This window comes from Lepus europaeus (assembly GCF_033115175.1).
Source record: "Lepus europaeus isolate LE1 chromosome 21 unlocalized genomic scaffold, mLepTim1.pri SUPER_21_unloc_4, whole genome shotgun sequence".
Taxonomy (NCBI): domain Eukaryota; kingdom Metazoa; phylum Chordata; class Mammalia; order Lagomorpha; family Leporidae; genus Lepus; species Lepus europaeus.
In genome coordinates, this window is record NW_026909009.1 from 23,498 (window position 1) to 41,429 (window position 17,932).

A 17,932-nucleotide genomic window follows, 5' to 3' on the forward strand; every position below is an offset into this window, starting at 1 on the left:
ACATCCAAGGGGAAGGCAGAACACACGGATGAGACCTCAACATTGCACCCACTTCTCAATCGGTGAAAGAATGAATGAAGGGGCAGATATGTACAGCACATGAACTACCATGCGTAGGAGCACTGAGTCATGGCCATCTTACACAGAAGAAACCACAGTCCATAGTGGTCAGCACCTTTGCCCAAGGGAAAGGCAGTTACTGGAGTACAGTGCCTGACTTCATCCGGAGCTTCCTCCCCTTCCCCAGGATTCTCACCCTACGTTCTTTGTAGATTACAGGCCGCCCACCAACTACAAGTGCAGTAACAGCATCATGTAACTAATGGATGGTGTGACTAATTAGAAACTAGAAACCAATTCACCAAACAGAATTCTCTTCAATGCAGGTTTCCAAAACAGAGACTGAAAGATAAACTAGGAGTCTGGGACATTTTGATGGTGGGTGTGCTTGAAGGCGAGTCAGGACTACCAGACACGTGACCGGAGCACAGGGGCGGCTTTTGTTCCTGGAGGTTTGGAGTCAGGACAGGCTGCACATGAGTATCATGCACTGTCTGGGCCAAGCCCTGGGCAAGGCAGTAGGCACTGTCAACTTGAAAGGGACACTTAATCCTGACTGTTCACTCCCCTTCCTTTTGGAGGCTGGCCCTGGCCACCAGGGTCAAGGGCAGGGACTTCCTCAACCACCCTGTCCGTCTGCCCACCTCCACTCCAGGCACTGGTGGCCAGGCGTGGGCCACTCAAAGGCACCCACTTGTCCTTCACTCCCTGCACTTGGCTTCTGTTCTTCTCACTCAGGAGGGCATGGGGCTGCCAGAATTAGAGTGAGACCTCTGCGGGGTGGTGGAAGCTTTCTTTCTCCCATCGCTGTGCCAGGAAATTAGTCTCCCCAACAGCAAGGATTAACGGGTGAGAGGTAACTTACTCTCAGAGACATCCTGGTCCTCAAAAAGGAGTGTGCCTATTACAACAGCCTGTGCAATAGCACAGCCCACGCTATGATACCCAGCTAGAGTATCCTGCACTGTAAGCACTTGGCAGAACCTTGCCTTCTTATCCCAGTGGGTGGATTATCACGGTTGTGTTGCAAAAACCTCCAATCTGAAATGGACATAATCCAACCACAACTCTGCCACCACAGCAACTCAAGTTTGATGTTTTTTTTTTTTTTACACCTTTGGTTCTCACCTTTAATGAGAACTAAAAAAGTTCTCACCAAAATGATAAAAGTTCCCATTGTTGAGCTACAGAGTAGCAGGCATTTTTTTTTTTTTTTGTCCTTTTCTAATTTCCAGGCTTTCTAAGTGAGCAGGACTTATTTTCAACAGAAACAGACAACTAAATGTCTTCTTTGGAAAGCCACAGTCATATTCTCATTTGGCCTCTAATGATTTTTGAAAGCATCATGCTCGTGGCTGCAGTACAAGTCGCCGAAGGCTTTGTTCCCTTCTAGCATACCTGTCCACGTGAAAGCGGTTGAGGAGGAGGAGGATCGAGTGCTGCTGGGCTCCAGTGGGCAGCCGGATCACGTGGGACTGCATTGTGATGAGCCCGTTTTTGTTCAGGATTTTCCTGTGATAGTGAAGCTTCCCAGCATCGACCCTGGAGGAGGAGGAGGGGGAAGGGGAGGAGGGTGTGGGTCACGTCGTTTTGGTTTGCTGGTAGTTTTAGCACCACAGTGTAGGGAGTCTCTCCCCCAGACGTACGCACCGACACACACTGACCCAGCCAACCCAAGAGAACAGTCAGAGATTTTTAAAAATCCCCAGGGAAGACAAGGCAGCAGCCCCTGCATTTGGGAGGCAGGTTGTGGTGGTCAGTGAGCCCCACATGCAAATCCTCCCCCTTACTTGAAGGCACTGCTGTGCAGGTCTCGCTGCAGCTCCCCCTGCTACCTGGACCGGCCCAGTCGCTCCAGGATGCAGTAGGAGAAGTCGGGGAGCTTCAGGTCAGGATCCCCCTCCTGGCCTATCAGGGCCCGGTAACGCATGGCCTGGGAGGCAACGATGATCAGCTTCTTCCCCCACCTGCAAGTCAGAAACACCCACGTGAAGAAACAGGTCGAAGCGATTTTATGAAAATGGAAATCTGAAAAAGCAGATTTAGAACTATCGTTTTCTGGGTTCCCAGAAGGCCATCATGTTCCGAAGTGGGTCTGCCGTCCTAGAACCCCACAGTGTGCTGAATGAACAGGGCTGACCTGTTACTTCCTGGCTGATGCCCTGCAGGGCTCGCCAAGGCACTCAGACCAAATCCACACCCTCGCCCCGGCCTGGAAGGCCCCCCCTGCCTCGCTCACTTCATCTTCACCCACAGGGGCCTTCTTGTGCCAGTAAGAAGTGTCAGGGTCACTGTCCTGGCTCTTCCGTCTGCCTAGCTGCTGCCCTGTCCCCGATCCTCAGATGGCTGATTCCTTCCCATCACCCAGGCCTTCCAGAAAACGTCAGCCAGAGCTCCAGTCCCACTCAACCATTCCCAGGCTCTTCACAGCACCTAGCACTCACAAACAGCCAAGGGGGGAGGAGGGGGCGGGCAACATTCTCGTCCATCCTCCTTAATTCAAACACAGGCACACCCCCAACTTGTTCATAAGGATACCCTGAGTGCCTAGAATGAGCTGGGCACAGGGTGGGTGCTCAGCAAGTGTACTTAAGTGAATGACCATGCCAAGTGCACTGGACTGATAGACCTTCAGAGTCAGCAACACCCAACTGTGCTGTCAGTGACTTCTCTCTGCTGCACAACAGATCTGATGGGTCAAAGATAATGTCCAGAAAGAAGTAAAAAGTTTGCAAGCAAGGTGCTGCAAGACGCCTCATTCCCATGCAGGGGCCCACAGTCCAAGCTGTCCACCGCTCCCACTGATGGCTGAAGCTCTACCTCCAGCAGAGGCTGGCCTGAGTTAGGCTCATGCCTGGGGCAGAGCGACCCTCTCCATGCACACTCTAGGAGCCCAGCCCTGGCCCTGCAGCAGGGAGCTGCACAGGAGGTGCTGTGGAGAGCACGCCCCTCGCTTACCACGTGGTATCAAGTTACTGGACCAGAGGCCTCCCTTTCCTGGGTGAAGGAGTCACCAAGGGTCCACATGCCACAGCTCATGGGCTGCCAAGCCCTCGCCTCTCCCTTCTTCCCGGCCCTAGCCTGGCCACACCGCCCAGACCTGTCTAGCCTGATGGCTTTCCTTCCCCCTGATTCCACCACCACGCAGACAAAAAGAAAAAGGAAGAAGCTGTGTCAATACACTGTTTGGGCCTATAATGAGTTGTCTGTGTAAGTCAGCGAGGACCGTATGGCCTGTCTTCCAAGTGGATGCTAACACATAGTAAACAGAGTCCACATGACGCTCAGGGTGACAAACTCAGGATCCTTTTTCTCAAAACCCTCACTAAGTTAAATTCTAAGAGGTCACTTGGGAGAAAGTTTGAACGCAGTGGAGTGGCTTTGCTGCTCTTTGTTTTCTTCCCCAGATGGCTTTCCTAGCCCACACCATTGTAATTCCAATGACTCTGGACATCATTGGCAATTATCTGGCTCAGTGACTCCTGCTGGTTCTGGTTTGCTGACTGTGACATCAGATACTGCCCAAGCATTGCGCCAAGTGCCAGAACGCTACGATAAACACAGCCGGTCTCTACCTTCAAGAGGCTGACCTCCTGAGGACTTGCACAGGGATGGCTCTGCGGCCCAGGGCCCAGCTAGGACAAGAGAACAAAAAGGCAACTTCCAAATGTCAGCTGCCTGCCGCAACCATGCACACAAACAGAGGGACAGATAGGAGCCCTGACCTCAAACAGCCCAGCTGCAGTTGAAGCGGGCTGAGAGCTGGCTTAGAGCAGGGTTGGCAACCTCCAAGAGACGCTGGGGCCAAAGACCCGAGCCGAGTGCTCTGACCACACCCCTGACGTGAGGGGTTCCTGACGGGGGTGAACCAGTTACCTGTCAAAGGCTTCCACCATCGTACAACGCGGCTGCAGAGACTTGGTCCTGATGTCGCTGGTGATGTTCTTCCTCTCCTTAAAGTACCGACACGAGCCCTGGATGCCATCCTTGTTCTCTAAGATCATGTGAATGGGGTAGACATCCTCCAGAGGGACCGGGTCCCTCCTGGACTCCAAAATGCCAGTTTCCAAGTCAATCTCCTCGTACCTAGGGGGAAAAGCACAGGCGGCAAACCCAGCTGAGCTTCGGCAATGACGCCTGCGCAGTGAGTGCCTCTGACAGGCTCTAGCCGAGATCAGAGAGAAAGAGCTGAGACTGCAGTGTCCCTACTGCAAGATGCAAACAGCCTTGACAAGCAGGGTCCTGCCTTTTAACAACAGAGAAGAGAGAATGCGGACCTTCCCAGGGTCTCCCAAGCTGGCCCCAGAAGTTGGGTGCTGGGGCCGGCGCCGTGGCTTAACAGGCTAATCCTCCGCCTTGCGGCGCCGGCACACCGGGTTCTAGTCCCGGTCGGGGCACCGATCCTGTCCCGGTTGTCCCTCTTCCAGGCCAGCTCTCTGCTGTGGCCAGGGAGTGCAGTGGAGGATGGCCCAAGTTCTTGGGCCCTGCACCCCATGGGAGACCAGGAGAAGCACCTGGCTCCTGCCATCGGATCAGCGCGGTGCGCCGGCCGCAGCGCGCCTACCGCGGCGGCCATTGGAGGGTGAACCAACGGCAAAGGAAGACCTTTCTCTCTGGCTCCCTCTACTGTCCACTCTGCCTGTCAAAAAAAAAAAAAAAAAAAGAAGAAGTTGGGTGCTGGGACCCAAACTGCCTTACTGGCCCCAGTCACGGCCCCCTTTGGTTTCCCTCCAAACGTGGTTGTGGGACTCCAGGCCACCACATTGGGACTGAGCGATTCAGGGCATTCCTCCCCTAAGACATCATCTGTCCATCTCTTGGGTACCCTTATCTACTTCCATGGTGTTAACCATCACGCTCATGTGAACCATTCTCACCTCTGAACCCTCAGTCCTGTCTGTGCAATGTCTCCAGTTGTCTATCAAATCCAAGGTTGTGAGTGCCCCTCCCCCCTCCAATCAAGTACCTCCCTGGTGCGACACTGTCCCTTGGCCTCAGCATCTCTGACACGTGCTTTCTCTCCTAGCCAGTCAGCCCCGTAGAGTGAGCTTTCCTTTGAAATCTCATTCACACCCTGCACCAGTCTAGCTGAGGCTTGGTCCACATCCACTTTTCAAGCCTTTTCTTGCCCCCTCTGGGACCTTTGTGCTCTTCTATTTTTGTTGTTGTTGTTGTTTACTTTTATTCATTTGAAAGGTAGAGTTAGAGAGAGGGAGACAGAGAGAGAGGTCTTCCATCCGCTGGTCCATTCCCCAAACAGCTGCCAACAGCCGGGACTGGGCTAGGCCAAGACCAGGAGCCAGGAGCTTCCTCTAGGTCTCCCACGTGGGAGCAGGGGTCTAAGCACTTGGGCCACCCCCTGCAGAACCTCACAGCCGCACCAGCAGGTGGACACGAACCGGTGTCCATGCATGATGCCCTGCTACACCACAGCGCCGGCCCCCCTCTGCGTTCTCAAATCCCGACTTCTCCCCAGCTCCCAGGTAACCACTCTGGCCAGACTGCCCGGCCCCTCTGCAGTGACGCCTTTCTGTCTTCTGTTGAAGCTCCTCATCCTCCACTCTGTCTGCAATGTCCACGCACCTCAGAGCTCCGCTGAAGGCCGCCGACCAGAACACAATCCCCACCACGTGCTGCTTTCACTTTTGACCTCGTGCAAAAGTCAACCCGCACACAACCACCCTGCTTGTCACTGCAGTACAGCATTCCATAAACGCCTTACTGCACACCGGGCTTGTGCTCATGATTCTGCCCAGTTGTAAGGTAAAGTGTCCTGAGCACGGTCAGGGTGGCTTGGCTAAGCCACGGTGCCAGGCCGGGTAAGTGGCCTGGATGCACTTCTAACCTAGCCTGGGTTCACTGGGACACAGACCTAACGCAAGCCCAGGAGCACTGGCCCCGCTCTCTCCTAGGGATCATCTCAGCCAACGGCTTTCATCACCAAGGACAGGGGATGACTCACCGACGTCTGGCTCGGTCCCTCCCTCTGACCTGCTTTAGCTCCCGTGAGGCCAGATGTTCACTAAACAGAGCTTGCACTTGGACAACCTGAAGGAGCCTCATCCCAACCCCCAGCCGTGTGCCCCCACCAGATGCACACCTCAAGGCTGCTCAGCTGTGTTCCCTGCCTCAGGGGAGGGTATCGGGTTCACTCAGGGGCCCAACATCCTCCTAGAATCCTGTCTCTCCTCACAGCCGATCAGCCACCAATCCTCTGGACTCCGCCGTTGTGGCTGTCTCGATCCTTTTTCCTTAGCCTCTGTTCCACACCTACGATGGCAAGCTGGCCCCTGCCTCGCTGCTATGACCAGACTGCAAAGAGGCTCTCAGCTTCACTCTTTGTCCGTGTCTGACCCTCCCTTGGGTGGCTTCCCACTGTCCTTTTGATAAGGGAGAAACTCTAGAAATGGGAATAAAGGATGGTTGATTAGCTTCTCCAGTGCAAGGCAGAGTGGATTCTGGACCTAGAATTTCTGCATTCAAATTCTGGGTTCTGTTCTTCCTTATTTATTTATTTATTTAAGAGGCAGAATTACAGCCAGAGAGAGGGAGAGATAGAGAGAGAGGTCTTCCATCCTCTGGTTCACTCCTGAAATGGCCACAACAGCCAGAGCTGGGCCAATGCGTAGCCAGGCACCAGTTCTTCTGGGTCTTCCATGTGGGTGCAGGGGCTCAAACACTTGGGCCATCTTCTGCTGCTTTCCTAGGCCATAGCAGAGAGTTGGATCGGAAGTGGAGCAGCCAGGACTTGAACCGATGCCATGTGGGATACAGGCACTGCAGGTGGATACTTAACCTACTACACCACAGCGCTGGCCCTGTGGGTTCTGCTCTTGCTAGTTGATGACCTTGAACAAGTCATTTTGTGCCTTGATGTTCTTTTCAGGAAAACAGGGGTAACATTACCCACCTCTTAAGGTTGTTGTAAAAATGAAACAACTTACTATATGTAAGAAACTTAGAACAGGGACTGGTATTGTGGTGCAGTGGGTTAAGGTGCTGTCTGTGACACTGGTAGATGCCAGCTCTACTTCCAATCCAGCTCCCCACTAATGCACCTGGGAAAACAATGGAAGATGACCAAGTGCTTAGGCCCCCCGCACCCACCAGATGAAGCTCCTGGCTTTGGCCTGGCCCAGTCCTGGCCATTGTAGCCACTTGGAGTGTGAACCAGCAAATGGAACACCTCTCTGTCTCTCTATGTAATTCTGCCTTTCAAATAAATAAATACATCTTAAAAAAATAAATAAATAAAAGAATCTTAGGGGGTGAGCCCTGTGGCACAGTGGGTTAAGCCTGGGTCTGTCTGCAAACCAGCATCCCATATGGGTACCAACTGGAGTCTTGTCTGCCCCACTTTCCATCCAGCTCCCTGCTAATGCACCTGGGAAAGCAACAGAGGAGGGTCCAAGCCCTTGGGGCCCTGCACCTACATGGAAGACCTGGAAGAAGCTCCTGGCTCCTGGCTTTGGCCTGGCTCAGTCTTGGTTATTGTGGCCATTTGTGGGGAGTGAACCAGTGGATGGAAGACCTCTCTCTGTCTCTCCTTATCTCTCTATAACTCTGCCTTTCAAATAAATAAAAATTTTTTTAAAGAAAAGCAAAATTTATTTAAGACAGAAACCTCCAGCCAGAGTGGCCTGGAGGGGAGCCCCAAGAGAGGCAAAATTCCAATAAATATATCTTAAAAAAAAAAAAAGAATCGGGGCTAGCAGTGTGGCATAGCAGGTAAAGCCACTGCATGAAGTGCTGTTGCAGCCAATTGGGGAGCGAACCAGATGAAAGACCTCCCTTTCTCTCTCTGCCTCTCCTCCTCTCTCTAACTCTGACTTTCAAATAAATAAATAAATCTTTAAAACAAATTAAGCTTCTAAGGGCCGATGCCATGGTGCAGGGAGTTAAGCCTCTTGCCTGCAGCATCAGCATCCCATATGGGCACCAGTTTGAGTCCTGGCTGCTCCACTTCCAATCCAGCTCTCTGCTCTCTGGGAAAGCAGTAGGAGATGGCCCAAGTCCTTGGGCCCCTGCACCGATGTGGGAGACCTGGAAAAAAAATGTTCCTGGTTCGGATTGGCACAGCTCTGGCCATTGCCGCCAATTGGGGAGTGAACCAGCGGATGGAAGACCTCTCTCTCTCTCTGTGTAACTCTTTCAAATGAATAAATAAATCTTAAAAAAACAAAGAATCTTAGAACAGTACCAACTCCTAACATGCATCTGTGTGCCAACCCTTATTCCTTGTTCTGTCCTTCTACCCTACACTCCAGCCAAACTTAGTTCTCTTCCTTCGGCCTTTCACATTCCCGCTCTCTGTCCACCGTTCTCTTTGCCAACCGGCTGCCTAAATCCAACTTCCAAGCCTTGTCTTGGGTATCACCTCTGGGGACTGCCCCCACCCTCACAATATGGCAGAAGAGCACAGACTCTGGGGGCCGGCACTTGGTTCAGGGATAAAGACACCACCAGGCCTGCATTCCACATGGAAGTCCCCAGGGCTCCTGCTTGCCTCAGCTTCCAGTCCAGCTTCCTGCCAATGCACACCCTGGGAGGCAGCCGATGGCTCAAGTACTTGAGGCCCTGCCACCCGCGTGGGAGATCCAGATGGAGTTCCAGGCTCTAGGCTTTGGCTAGCCCAGCAGGCCCAGCTGTTGCGGGCATTTGGGGAGTGAGCAAGCAGATGGCAGCCCGCTGTTTCTGTCTCTTGTCTTTCAAATCAATGAAAAGAAAGAAAAAAGACTCCGGAGACATACAGAGTTCAAATCAATGCTCCTTGCTTGTCCCCTGTGCACGCCTCAGTTTACACCCCTGTAAAGTGGGACAGACGACAGCACCTACTTCCAGGGGGTCACGGTGTGGACCGACCTCCCCAAGCTCCTAAAACGGAACTGCAGAGTCGTACCTGGTCCGTGCTCGGGTTATCAGCGCGATTCCTAAACTGGCTGCTGTGCGCACTTGCCCTGGTCCAACCCTGAGCGTTCCACAGGAACTGCCTTCCTGCTCCCGTCCTACGTCCAATTTCATGGAAATACTCTCTGAATGCAGCCCGCCCGGATATAACGGGGTTACCATCAGATGATCCCCAGCTCCTGGGCCCCACCTGGTCCCCACATCAGGTGCTGCCCACCACACTCCGGGTCTGGGTTTCTCCCGCCCCGGTTCGCTCCATTCCCTGCCCCCTCCCCAACCCTATCAGGACCCGGGCCCTGCGCCCGCCCGCAGGCCCAGGCCGCTCACCGATCCTGGAGCTGGAGGTCTGGTCGCTCCCGAGGCTCCTCATAGAAGCTGATTCCTGGGTGCGTGGCAAGGGCCCGCCACAGAAACTCCTGCGTGTAGGGCTCCAACGGCAAAGGGAAAGGCGGCACGCGCGTTTCCAGGCGGCTCCACAGCGCGGGCAGACATAGGCCATCGAGCCCCTCCAGGGCCACCTCGTCCAACAACGACTCCAAGGCGTCCATTGCCGCTTCACTTAGCAGCCCCCGCGGCGCCTGCGCACCGCGGCGCCAGGCGGCCTTTCCCAGCGCGCCTGCGCACAAGGATCTGTGGCCGCCGGAGGCGGGTCGCACCCCGGGATCTGAGGAGGCGTTCTAGCGCGCCTCCGTGACGTCACTCGCTTTGGAGGCGGGCTCAGCAAGCGGCGCTCCACCGCCATTGGTCGGGAGCCCTGCAGTAACCAGGGGAACTGCAAACAGTGTAGGGGCAGCTTCCGGTTCGAGCACCCGTAACCGCCGTAACCGCCGCCTTTAAGGATGGACGGTGAGTGTCTAAGGGCCCCTCCGGGAGGGCGGGCAGTTACTCTTCAACATTCCTGAGTCTTCTTCAGACAAGGGCCTAGGCCGTAGACTCCTGGACCGCCAATTCCTGACTCAAGGCGGTCTCCGATCTGAGGGAAAGGGAGAGTTAGTGGTCCGGGTTGGGGAGAAGCGGCTGGGGGAGTGGTCAGCGGTACCGAACCTGTGGTCGTGTGGGAACCCAGGACTGGCCAGGGTCTCCGGGAAAGGAGAAGTAGAGGGCCGAGGAGGACCTTGCGTGTCCCGGGAGGTTGGAGCTGTGGGATCTGGGAGTTTGGGTAGAGGTAAGTGTGACTGTGGGTAGCTCAGTCGTCGCTCCTGGGAAGGGACTTAGCACGGGAGTGTGCAGTCTAGTGTTAGCAACAGCCCACGAGCACCTCTCTAAGCTTCCTAGCAGCCGTGTGAGGTCAAGGTTATCCCATTTTACAGCGAGGAAAACGGAGGCTCCCGGAAGTTCAGTAACTCCCGAAAGTCGGACAGCCAGCAAGCGGCAGAGTGAGCGGGGAACCCGGGCACTCTGACTCTGGAGCTGGATCACGGAGTCTGAGATGTGGCAGGGTTTTCGGGGAGCCCTTGAGTCCAGAGGCTAACAAACGCGAGTGTCTGCAAGGACGAGGCTCCTGGGCTGGTTTGGGGCTGTGAACCGGAAGCTGGTCAGGCAGCTTCCAAGCCAGTTGTAGGGTGTTGGACCTTTCAGTTGCAGAGATGCCCACTTGCTCGGGAGGACGCCCAAAAATCCAGACTCCAGACCAGTTGATGCAAAAAGCACGAGGTTTTTATTGAACGTTTGCGCAAACGGGCCCCCACCTCAGGCGGTGAGGAGCCCCGAGCGGCAGTTTCACACAGGTTATATAGGCAACGAATTAGCATATGGAATGCAGAGGTGGCACGGGATTGGCTGGTTCGGAGGGACAATTAGCATACCGGAGAGTGCTGAGGAGAGTGCTGAGGGAACCAGCTGAGGAGAGTGCTGAGGGAACCAGCTGAGGAGAGTGCTGAGGAGAGTGCTGAGGGAACCAGCTGAGGAGAGTGCTGAGGGAACCAGCTGAGGAGAGTGCTGAGACTCTCCGAAGGGGAGTGGCAGCTCTGCTCTGGGCATGCCTAGAGGTTCTCTGAAGGGGATTGACTTTTCCTTCCCAGAGAACGTCCTGCCCGCTGGACTCTGGGGAACATCTAACCTCTTAAGAAGCCCCTGATATCTGCCCAGGCCTAGTTTCTTGTCCCTCTCCCCCATAAGGGTCCTTCAAGGGTGTTTCTCAAAATACCCAGTTGGCCCACCCGTCTGAAGGCCAGAGGTGGTCTGTGGGCCACCATTCAGGGATCCTTGATTGGAATCATGGCCTTGACCACGGGAAAGAACATGAATGTAAAGTGCAGTGTTATTTGACTTCGCAGATAGATGGGCCCGACTCATGCCTTAGAGTGAGCGCTAGATTCTTTTTATGCCACTGCCCCTGGCGTCTCTGGAATTTGTCCCTGAAGAAATTGCCTGCCTTTGATACACACTGAACACAGCCTGGAAGAGTGCTTTTACTGGAACGTTCTGGCTTGAGCTGTCAAGATACCTTTGCCCTTTGCCCTTTGCCCTTTGCCCTTCAGAGGTGCTCTAGAATGTCTCTCACCAGTTTGCTCCTTGGAAAGGACAACCCACTGTTGCTACCAAACAATACTCAATCCTTCCGGCCTCAGAAAGCCTTTATGCTCCTGCCTCCAAAGGGCTTTGCTTACATGTTTTACATCTGTGACATTTGCCATGTCAGAAATTGAAACAGAATCGCAACACGTTCATTTATGGATTCACTTAAACAGGTCAAGAATAAACCTGTTACATCCGAATATAGATACTATCTTTAATGGACAAGTAGTTGCATTTCCGCTAAAAATTTAGTAAGAAAAATGACTTTTTTTTTCTTTTTTAAGATTTATTTATTTGAGAGGCAGATACAGACAGAGGGAGAGAGAGAGAGAGAGAGAGAGAGAGGAGTTTTCCATCCACTGGTTCTCTCCCCAAATGGTTGCAGCATTTGGAGCTAAGCCTATCAAAAGCTTCTCTGGGTCTCCCACTTGGGTGCAAGAGCCCAAGCACTTGGGCCATTTTCCACCGCTTTCCCAGGCCATTACCAGGGAGCTGAGTCAGAAGTGGAGGAGCTGGGACTCAAACCAGAGCCCATAGGGGATGCTGGCACCGCAGGCGAAGGCTAACCTACTGCACCACAGTGCCACCCCTGACATTGTTTTGTATTTTCTCAAATCTCTGTGGTGTCTGGTTTAATAGTAAGGAGCTAGACTTGTGCCAGCTTCAGCATCCCAACTGTTTTGTCATGTTATTTGGGCTGATACAGATGAAGACATACATACGAAGAAATACACACACATATGAAGAAGTACACAAGCACTTGCACACACACATCGTCGATATATCATTGGACCAGGGAGGGATATTTTTAATTGCCTTTTTAGGTAACTGTAGACACTCTTTGATAATATAACAGAACTTAGCAAGTGGCAGTATGTTAAAGCTTAGTCACAATATCTAGACCCTTATCATTAAGCTTTTGTATTCTGTTTCAGTAAAATTTACTGTTCTATCTTGCCCTTTGAAGATTTTATTTATTTATTTGAGAGGTAGAGTTATAGTCAGTGAGAATGGTCTTCCATCTGCTGGTTCACTCCCCAACTGGCCGCAATGGCCAGAGCTGAGCTGATCCAAAGCCAGCAGCTTCTTCCAGGTCTCCCACCTGGGTGCAGGGACCAAGGACTTGGGCCATATTCAACTGCTTTCCCAGGCCACAGCAGAGAGCTGGATCGGAAGTGGAGCAGCCGGAACTAGAACCAGCGCCCATATAGGATGCTGGCACCGCACTCAGAGGATTAACCTACTGTGCCACAGCGCCGACTCCCACTCATAGGATTTTATAACATAAACTATTGGTCACTGGGAAAATGTTGGTTCACTGAAGCATGCAAATCTTCCACAAGTTAACTTTTGAAATGTCATTGCACGGAATCAAAGTCACACTTGTTAATATCATCACCTATCTCACTTTTTAAAAGAGTTTTAAGTATAGGGAAGCCATTGAACTCCTGTAATGAAAACAAGTTTTCCACTTGAATAGTTTTGATCATTGACATAGATACTGTTGTTACCTTGAAGGGACAGACTCATTTGGTTCATATTTGTGAAAATGTCTGCCCCATGCCCAGCTGTGAGTGACTGTAATTTGTGTGTTAGTTGTTCATTCAAGGAAGAATGGCATTCCATACTGAAGGTGGTTAGTTCAGCTGGCAACTCAACCACATGTCGGTTTTCTAGGATCAGCCATTGTTCTTGGCTTGTAACAGAAACGCTTTATGTGTACTTCCCATGTCTTTATGCAGAATCTCATGGGCCGAGGCTCAATAGAATCATTGCTGTTTCCTGAGGACATTCTGAAGTGAAAGTGATTTTTTGTTGTATTATGAGGTTGGGACAGTAAACAATATAATGGCTACAGGTGTAGTTTGGCTGTGCTGCCTTGATTCAAGCTACAAGCAGTTCTAACCCAGGTTACTTGGCTTTGCTTAGGGAAGAAGGATTAGAATTATGATGAGAGCAGTTTTCTCTTTGCATTCCTCTCCTCCTCCTAGGATCTGTGGAACACGCTTTGAGAAACGTTGCTGTACCAGGGAAGGCCCAAGAAATTTGGTCTGTCCCCAACAAGGTAGAACTTGAAATTTAGTAGATCTAAAGCAGGCTGCTTTAGTTGGTAATTTTGTGTGGCCCATGACTGATGTTATAAATGTCCAAATGGCCTTTGGTGGCAAAGGGTTCCCCAGCCCTGGAATAGACCATTTTCAAGAAGCCTGTCCTAGAATATGCCTGTGGCCCCGTGGAGGAATCTGTTGATTTTCAGATTGCTTACAAAGGGGAATAATTTATTCTAAGAAAGTATTTACCCTGAGATTAGCTATGACCTTCAAAGAATCCCATTTTCTTTCCCAATCTTTTTTTTTTTTGTAAATAAATAATTTTTAAAAGATTTTATTTATTTATTTGAGAGGTAGAGTTAGAAAGGGAGAGACAGAGAAAGAGGTTTTTTCATTTTTTAAAGAAAGATTTATTTATTTATTTGAAAGTCAGAGTTACACAGAGAGAGAAGGAGAAGGAGAAGGAGAAGGAGAGAGAGTGAGAGAGAGAGAGAGAGAGAGAGAGAAAGAGAGAGAGAGGTCTCCTATTGCTGGTTCACTCCCCAATTGGCTGCAATGACTGGAGCTGCGCCGATCCAAACCCAGGAGCTAGGGGCCTCTTCCAGGTCTCCCACAAAGGTGGAGGGTCCCAAAGACTTGAGCCATCTTCTACTGCTTTCCCAGGCCATAGCAGAGAGCTGTATGGGAAGTGGAGCAGCCGGGACTTGAACTGGCACCCATAAGGGATGCCAGCACTACAGGCTGTGGCTTTACACACTATGCCACAGCGCCGGCCCCTCCAAGTCTGTAAAATTGTGATTTATGCGTAGTTGTATAGGCATGTATCTATTGGGTAAAGTGAAGCAGGCCTTAAGGAATTGTGATTCTAGCCACCCAGAGAAGCTAACCCTGGCCCTCTTAGAAAGATGTTTACTTCCGGCCGGCGCCGTGGCTCACTAGGCTAATCCTCCGCCTGTGGTGTGGGCACACTGGGTTCTAGTCCCGATTGGGGTGCCAGATTCTGTCCTGGTTGCTCCTTTTCCTCTCCAGCTCTCTGCTGTGGCCAGGGAGTGCAGTGGAGGATGGCTCAAGTGCTTGGGCCCTGCACCTGCATGGGAGACCAGGAGAAGCACCTGGCTCCTGGCTTCGGATCAGCGCGGTGCACAGGCCGCAGGGCGCCACCGGAGCGGCCACTGGGGGGTGAACCAACGGAAAAAGGAAGACCTTTCTCTCTGTCTCTCTCTCTCTCTCACTGTCCACTCTGTCAAAAAAAAAAAAAAAAAAGATGTTTACTTCCCAGACTGATGAAAGCCTCCCCATGTCTAGCAGGTGCCCCCATCCGGGTTATAGTCTGATTGATTCTGCATGCCAGGATCACTACAGCTTTCTAGGACATTCTCCCTGGCCCGTCGGATTTGACTTTGAGCAGCTCCCGCCTGTCTGTCTCGGTGACACAGTGTGTGATGCGCTGAGGTCTTAGGGGCCGTGCAGCCGTGGATTTGAATCCCAGACATGTCCTTTGTCCTCTTGGAGCCTCAGTTTTTCTGTCAGTGAAATGGGGATGATGAAGAAGACCCCCGTCAGTGAAGAGTGGATGAAAGAGCGTGCGGCCCCGTCTGGTGCATAAAAACACGGTTCTACATGGCGGCGGGTGCTGTGATTGTCTGCAGCTTCCCTCCGCCATGCTCAGAGGAGACGGAGGCACTTCTGAGGAAGGTCTCTAGCAATTAGTGACCTTTGTCATTAGCTCACTCTTTGCTTAAGTCAAAACCCCATGTTTGACATTTTTTTAAATTTACATAAAGGTAATTGGCAGGACTTGAGTCTTCTTTCTGAAAATGCTCACCTTTGTGTTAAAGTCAGGTTTTCCCCAGTGCTTTTAAAGTATGAGATGGTTTAGGGGGAAAAAAAGAAGTACTCGGTCTTTGAGGAACATAATAATTAGACAGCAGTTCAGCGCATCCGTGTAATTAGGGAGGATTTTAAAGCTGTGCATTTGCTTTTGCTGGCCCCAGAGCAAATACTCAACACTTGCCTGTTTGTACTGTTCATTTGCTTAGCAAACTTTCTCAGAGAATTAATAATACCAACATGAAATTTCACCCGGCTTGTCCAAATAATCCCAAACTATAAAAAAGGCGCTGGGTGATTGGTAAGGTTTGGATGCAAGTCTGTGTGTCTGGTCTGTTCTGTCTTGTGTGATATTTACCTGGGCTCCTGGTGATTTGTGTGTTTCTCTTGCTACTCAGAATAAACCAGGCAAAAACCAGACAGAATAAACCCAAGCAAACATTCAGTAGGCCAAATAAATGTGCGTTCCGCGTGGTCTGTGTGTCTGTCCTGTTGTCTTCATTGCTCCTGTCTGTCCATCTGATGCCTGTCTTTTCCTCTCGAAGTTTTTCAGCGTGTGTTCTGCCCCGCCACTTTAGCTTGCTGCTCGCCGGAACCTGGCACACTTCGTTTTGCTTGTTTTTCCCTGATGGTGTTTGTTCCGTGAGTGAATAGCATTTCAGTGCCTTCTGTGCACTGGAATCCAGAGATGCCAAAATGAGTCAGCCGGAGTCCAGGGGAAGGGGAGATAGCAGCTCGCTGTACTGTTCTTGGAACTTTTCTGTAGAGTGAATTTGTTTGAAGATACAAGTCTTTAAAAACTTTAGCCTTGGGGGCCAGGCGCTGTGGCATAATGGGTAAAGCCACCGCCTGCGGCGCTGGCATCCCATGTGGGCAGTGGTTCAAGTCCTGGCCACTCCACTTCCAGTCCAGCTCCCTGCTAATGCACCTGGGAAAGCAGTAGAAGATGGCACGAGTGCTTGGGCCCCTGCACCCGTGTGGGTGACCTGAAAGAAGCTCCTGGCTTCTGACTGGTCCAGCTCTGGCTGTTGTGGCCATTTGGGGAGTGAACCAGCAGATGGAAGATTTTTCTCTGTTTCTCCTTCTCTCTGCAACTCTGACTTTCAAATGAATAAAGAAATATTAAAAAAAAAAAAACTTTAGCCTTAAAAATAGAGATGTAGCCAACTTGAAAATGAACCCTTTATCTCAGATTGCAAAATAGTCATCCATGGAAGTGTTTCCTTGGCCCGTGATGATTTTTTAAATTTTGAATTAGTTTTTTAAATTAGTTGTCAACATCGAAACAGTGGCAGATTTCTCGTAAGAATCTGATTATGAGGTTTTGTTGAAAATATCGGTAAAATCTGGGGCCAGCGCTGTGGCACAGTGGGTTAAAGCCCTAGCCTGCAGCGCTGGCATCCCATAAGGGTGCTTGTTTGAGTCCCAGCTGCTCCACTTCCCATCCTGCTCTCTGCTATGGCCTGGGAAAGCAGTAGAAGATGGCCCAAGTTCTTGGGCCCCTGCACTCACGTGGGAGACCTGGAGAAGCTCCTGGCTCCTGGCTTCAGATCAGCTCAGCTCTGGCCATTGTGCTCATTTGGGGAGTGGGCTAGTAGATGGAAGACCTCTCTCTCTGGCTCTACCTCTCTCTGTAATTCTTTCAAATAAATAAATAAATCTTTAAAAAGAAAATATCAGTAAAGTCTATTAACAGAGAGTCAGAATTCTGCCCGGTAGCCACTCACCACCAGAGCTGAGCGGAGACTGCCCCCTTTAGAAGGCAGGCACTCTCTCCCAGCCCATGGCACGCCTCACTGGCCAGCTCCCTAGTCGCGACTCTGCCCTGCCTGGGCCTGCCGGCATTTGAAGTTACAAGCCTGCTGTAGTGGCAACTTTGAGAACCCTGGAAGTCCCACTGGGCCTCGTTGTGTGCCACACTGTGCAAGGCCTGGTTTTTCTGGTCTGAAAGACAGACTGTCACTACTGCCTGTAAGAACTTCAGAATCGGGTGGGGAAAGCCAGGCATAGATAACTACAGCCCAGCGTGGCAGTCCCTAGGAGATAACGTTCGTCAAGTCCCTTTATTTGTAAATAAAGCTGTACCCACTGGCATCCCGTGTCAATGGCTGTTTTCACGGCATGTTGGCCGAGGTGACTGTGGTGACAGAGACCGTCTGGCCCACGGGGCCAGAATGTTCGCTGGCTGGCCTTTTGCAAGATAAACCTGCTGACTGCTGCCATAGAGAATGTGAGTTGCATTCTTGAAACAGCTCAGTATGGTACCGTGATTGTGCCCGTTTCACACCACATGGTTAGCTAGTGGATGCAGAGCCAGGGCTCCACCCAGACAAGTGTGCACTCTGGAGTATGTCATCAAAGGCCAGTTTCTCACTCCCTGGAGGCTGTGCCCATGGGCAGGGCTTGCCCCGCGGGCTGCTGAATAAACTCCTTGACTTGCCTTGGCTCCTGCAGGGTCTGGCCCTGGGACCACTCCTCTGTTTCCAAGTAGGAGAGGCCTTACAAGGAGCAGTGGTGTTGGTTAGGAGGAGGAGCTTGGAGCTGTTTAGAGAGCACTTTATCAAAGA

General features: G+C 51.6%; 1 protein-coding gene and 1 long non-coding RNA gene across 2 annotated transcripts in view; one reads left to right on the plus strand and one right to left on the minus strand.

The window, feature by feature from the left end:
- The window catches only part of LOC133754342 (general transcription factor 3C polypeptide 1-like), a gene marked incomplete at its 3' end in the record, with an annotated part of 32,671 nt that extends 23,094 nt beyond the window's left edge, over window positions 1–9,577 (minus strand). The window contains exons 1-4 of the mRNA XM_062184806.1: window positions 9,295–9,577; window positions 3,937–4,146; window positions 1,896–2,027; window positions 1,459–1,602 (exon numbers count right to left, since the gene is read on the minus strand). Coding sequence (XP_062040790.1) covers window positions 1,459–1,602; window positions 1,896–2,027; window positions 3,937–4,146; window positions 9,295–9,515 — 707 coding nt within the window. The remainder of the gene's footprint in view (window positions 1–1,458; window positions 1,603–1,895; window positions 2,028–3,936; window positions 4,147–9,294) is intronic.
- An 83-nt stretch (window positions 9,578–9,660) lies between these two features.
- Window positions 9,661–17,932, plus strand: part of LOC133754339 (uncharacterized) — a 49,172-nt gene continuing 40,900 nt past the window's right edge. The window contains exon 1 of the long non-coding RNA XR_009865210.1: window positions 9,661–9,813. This is a non-coding gene — a long non-coding RNA (uncharacterized LOC133754339). The remainder of the gene's footprint in view (window positions 9,814–17,932) is intronic.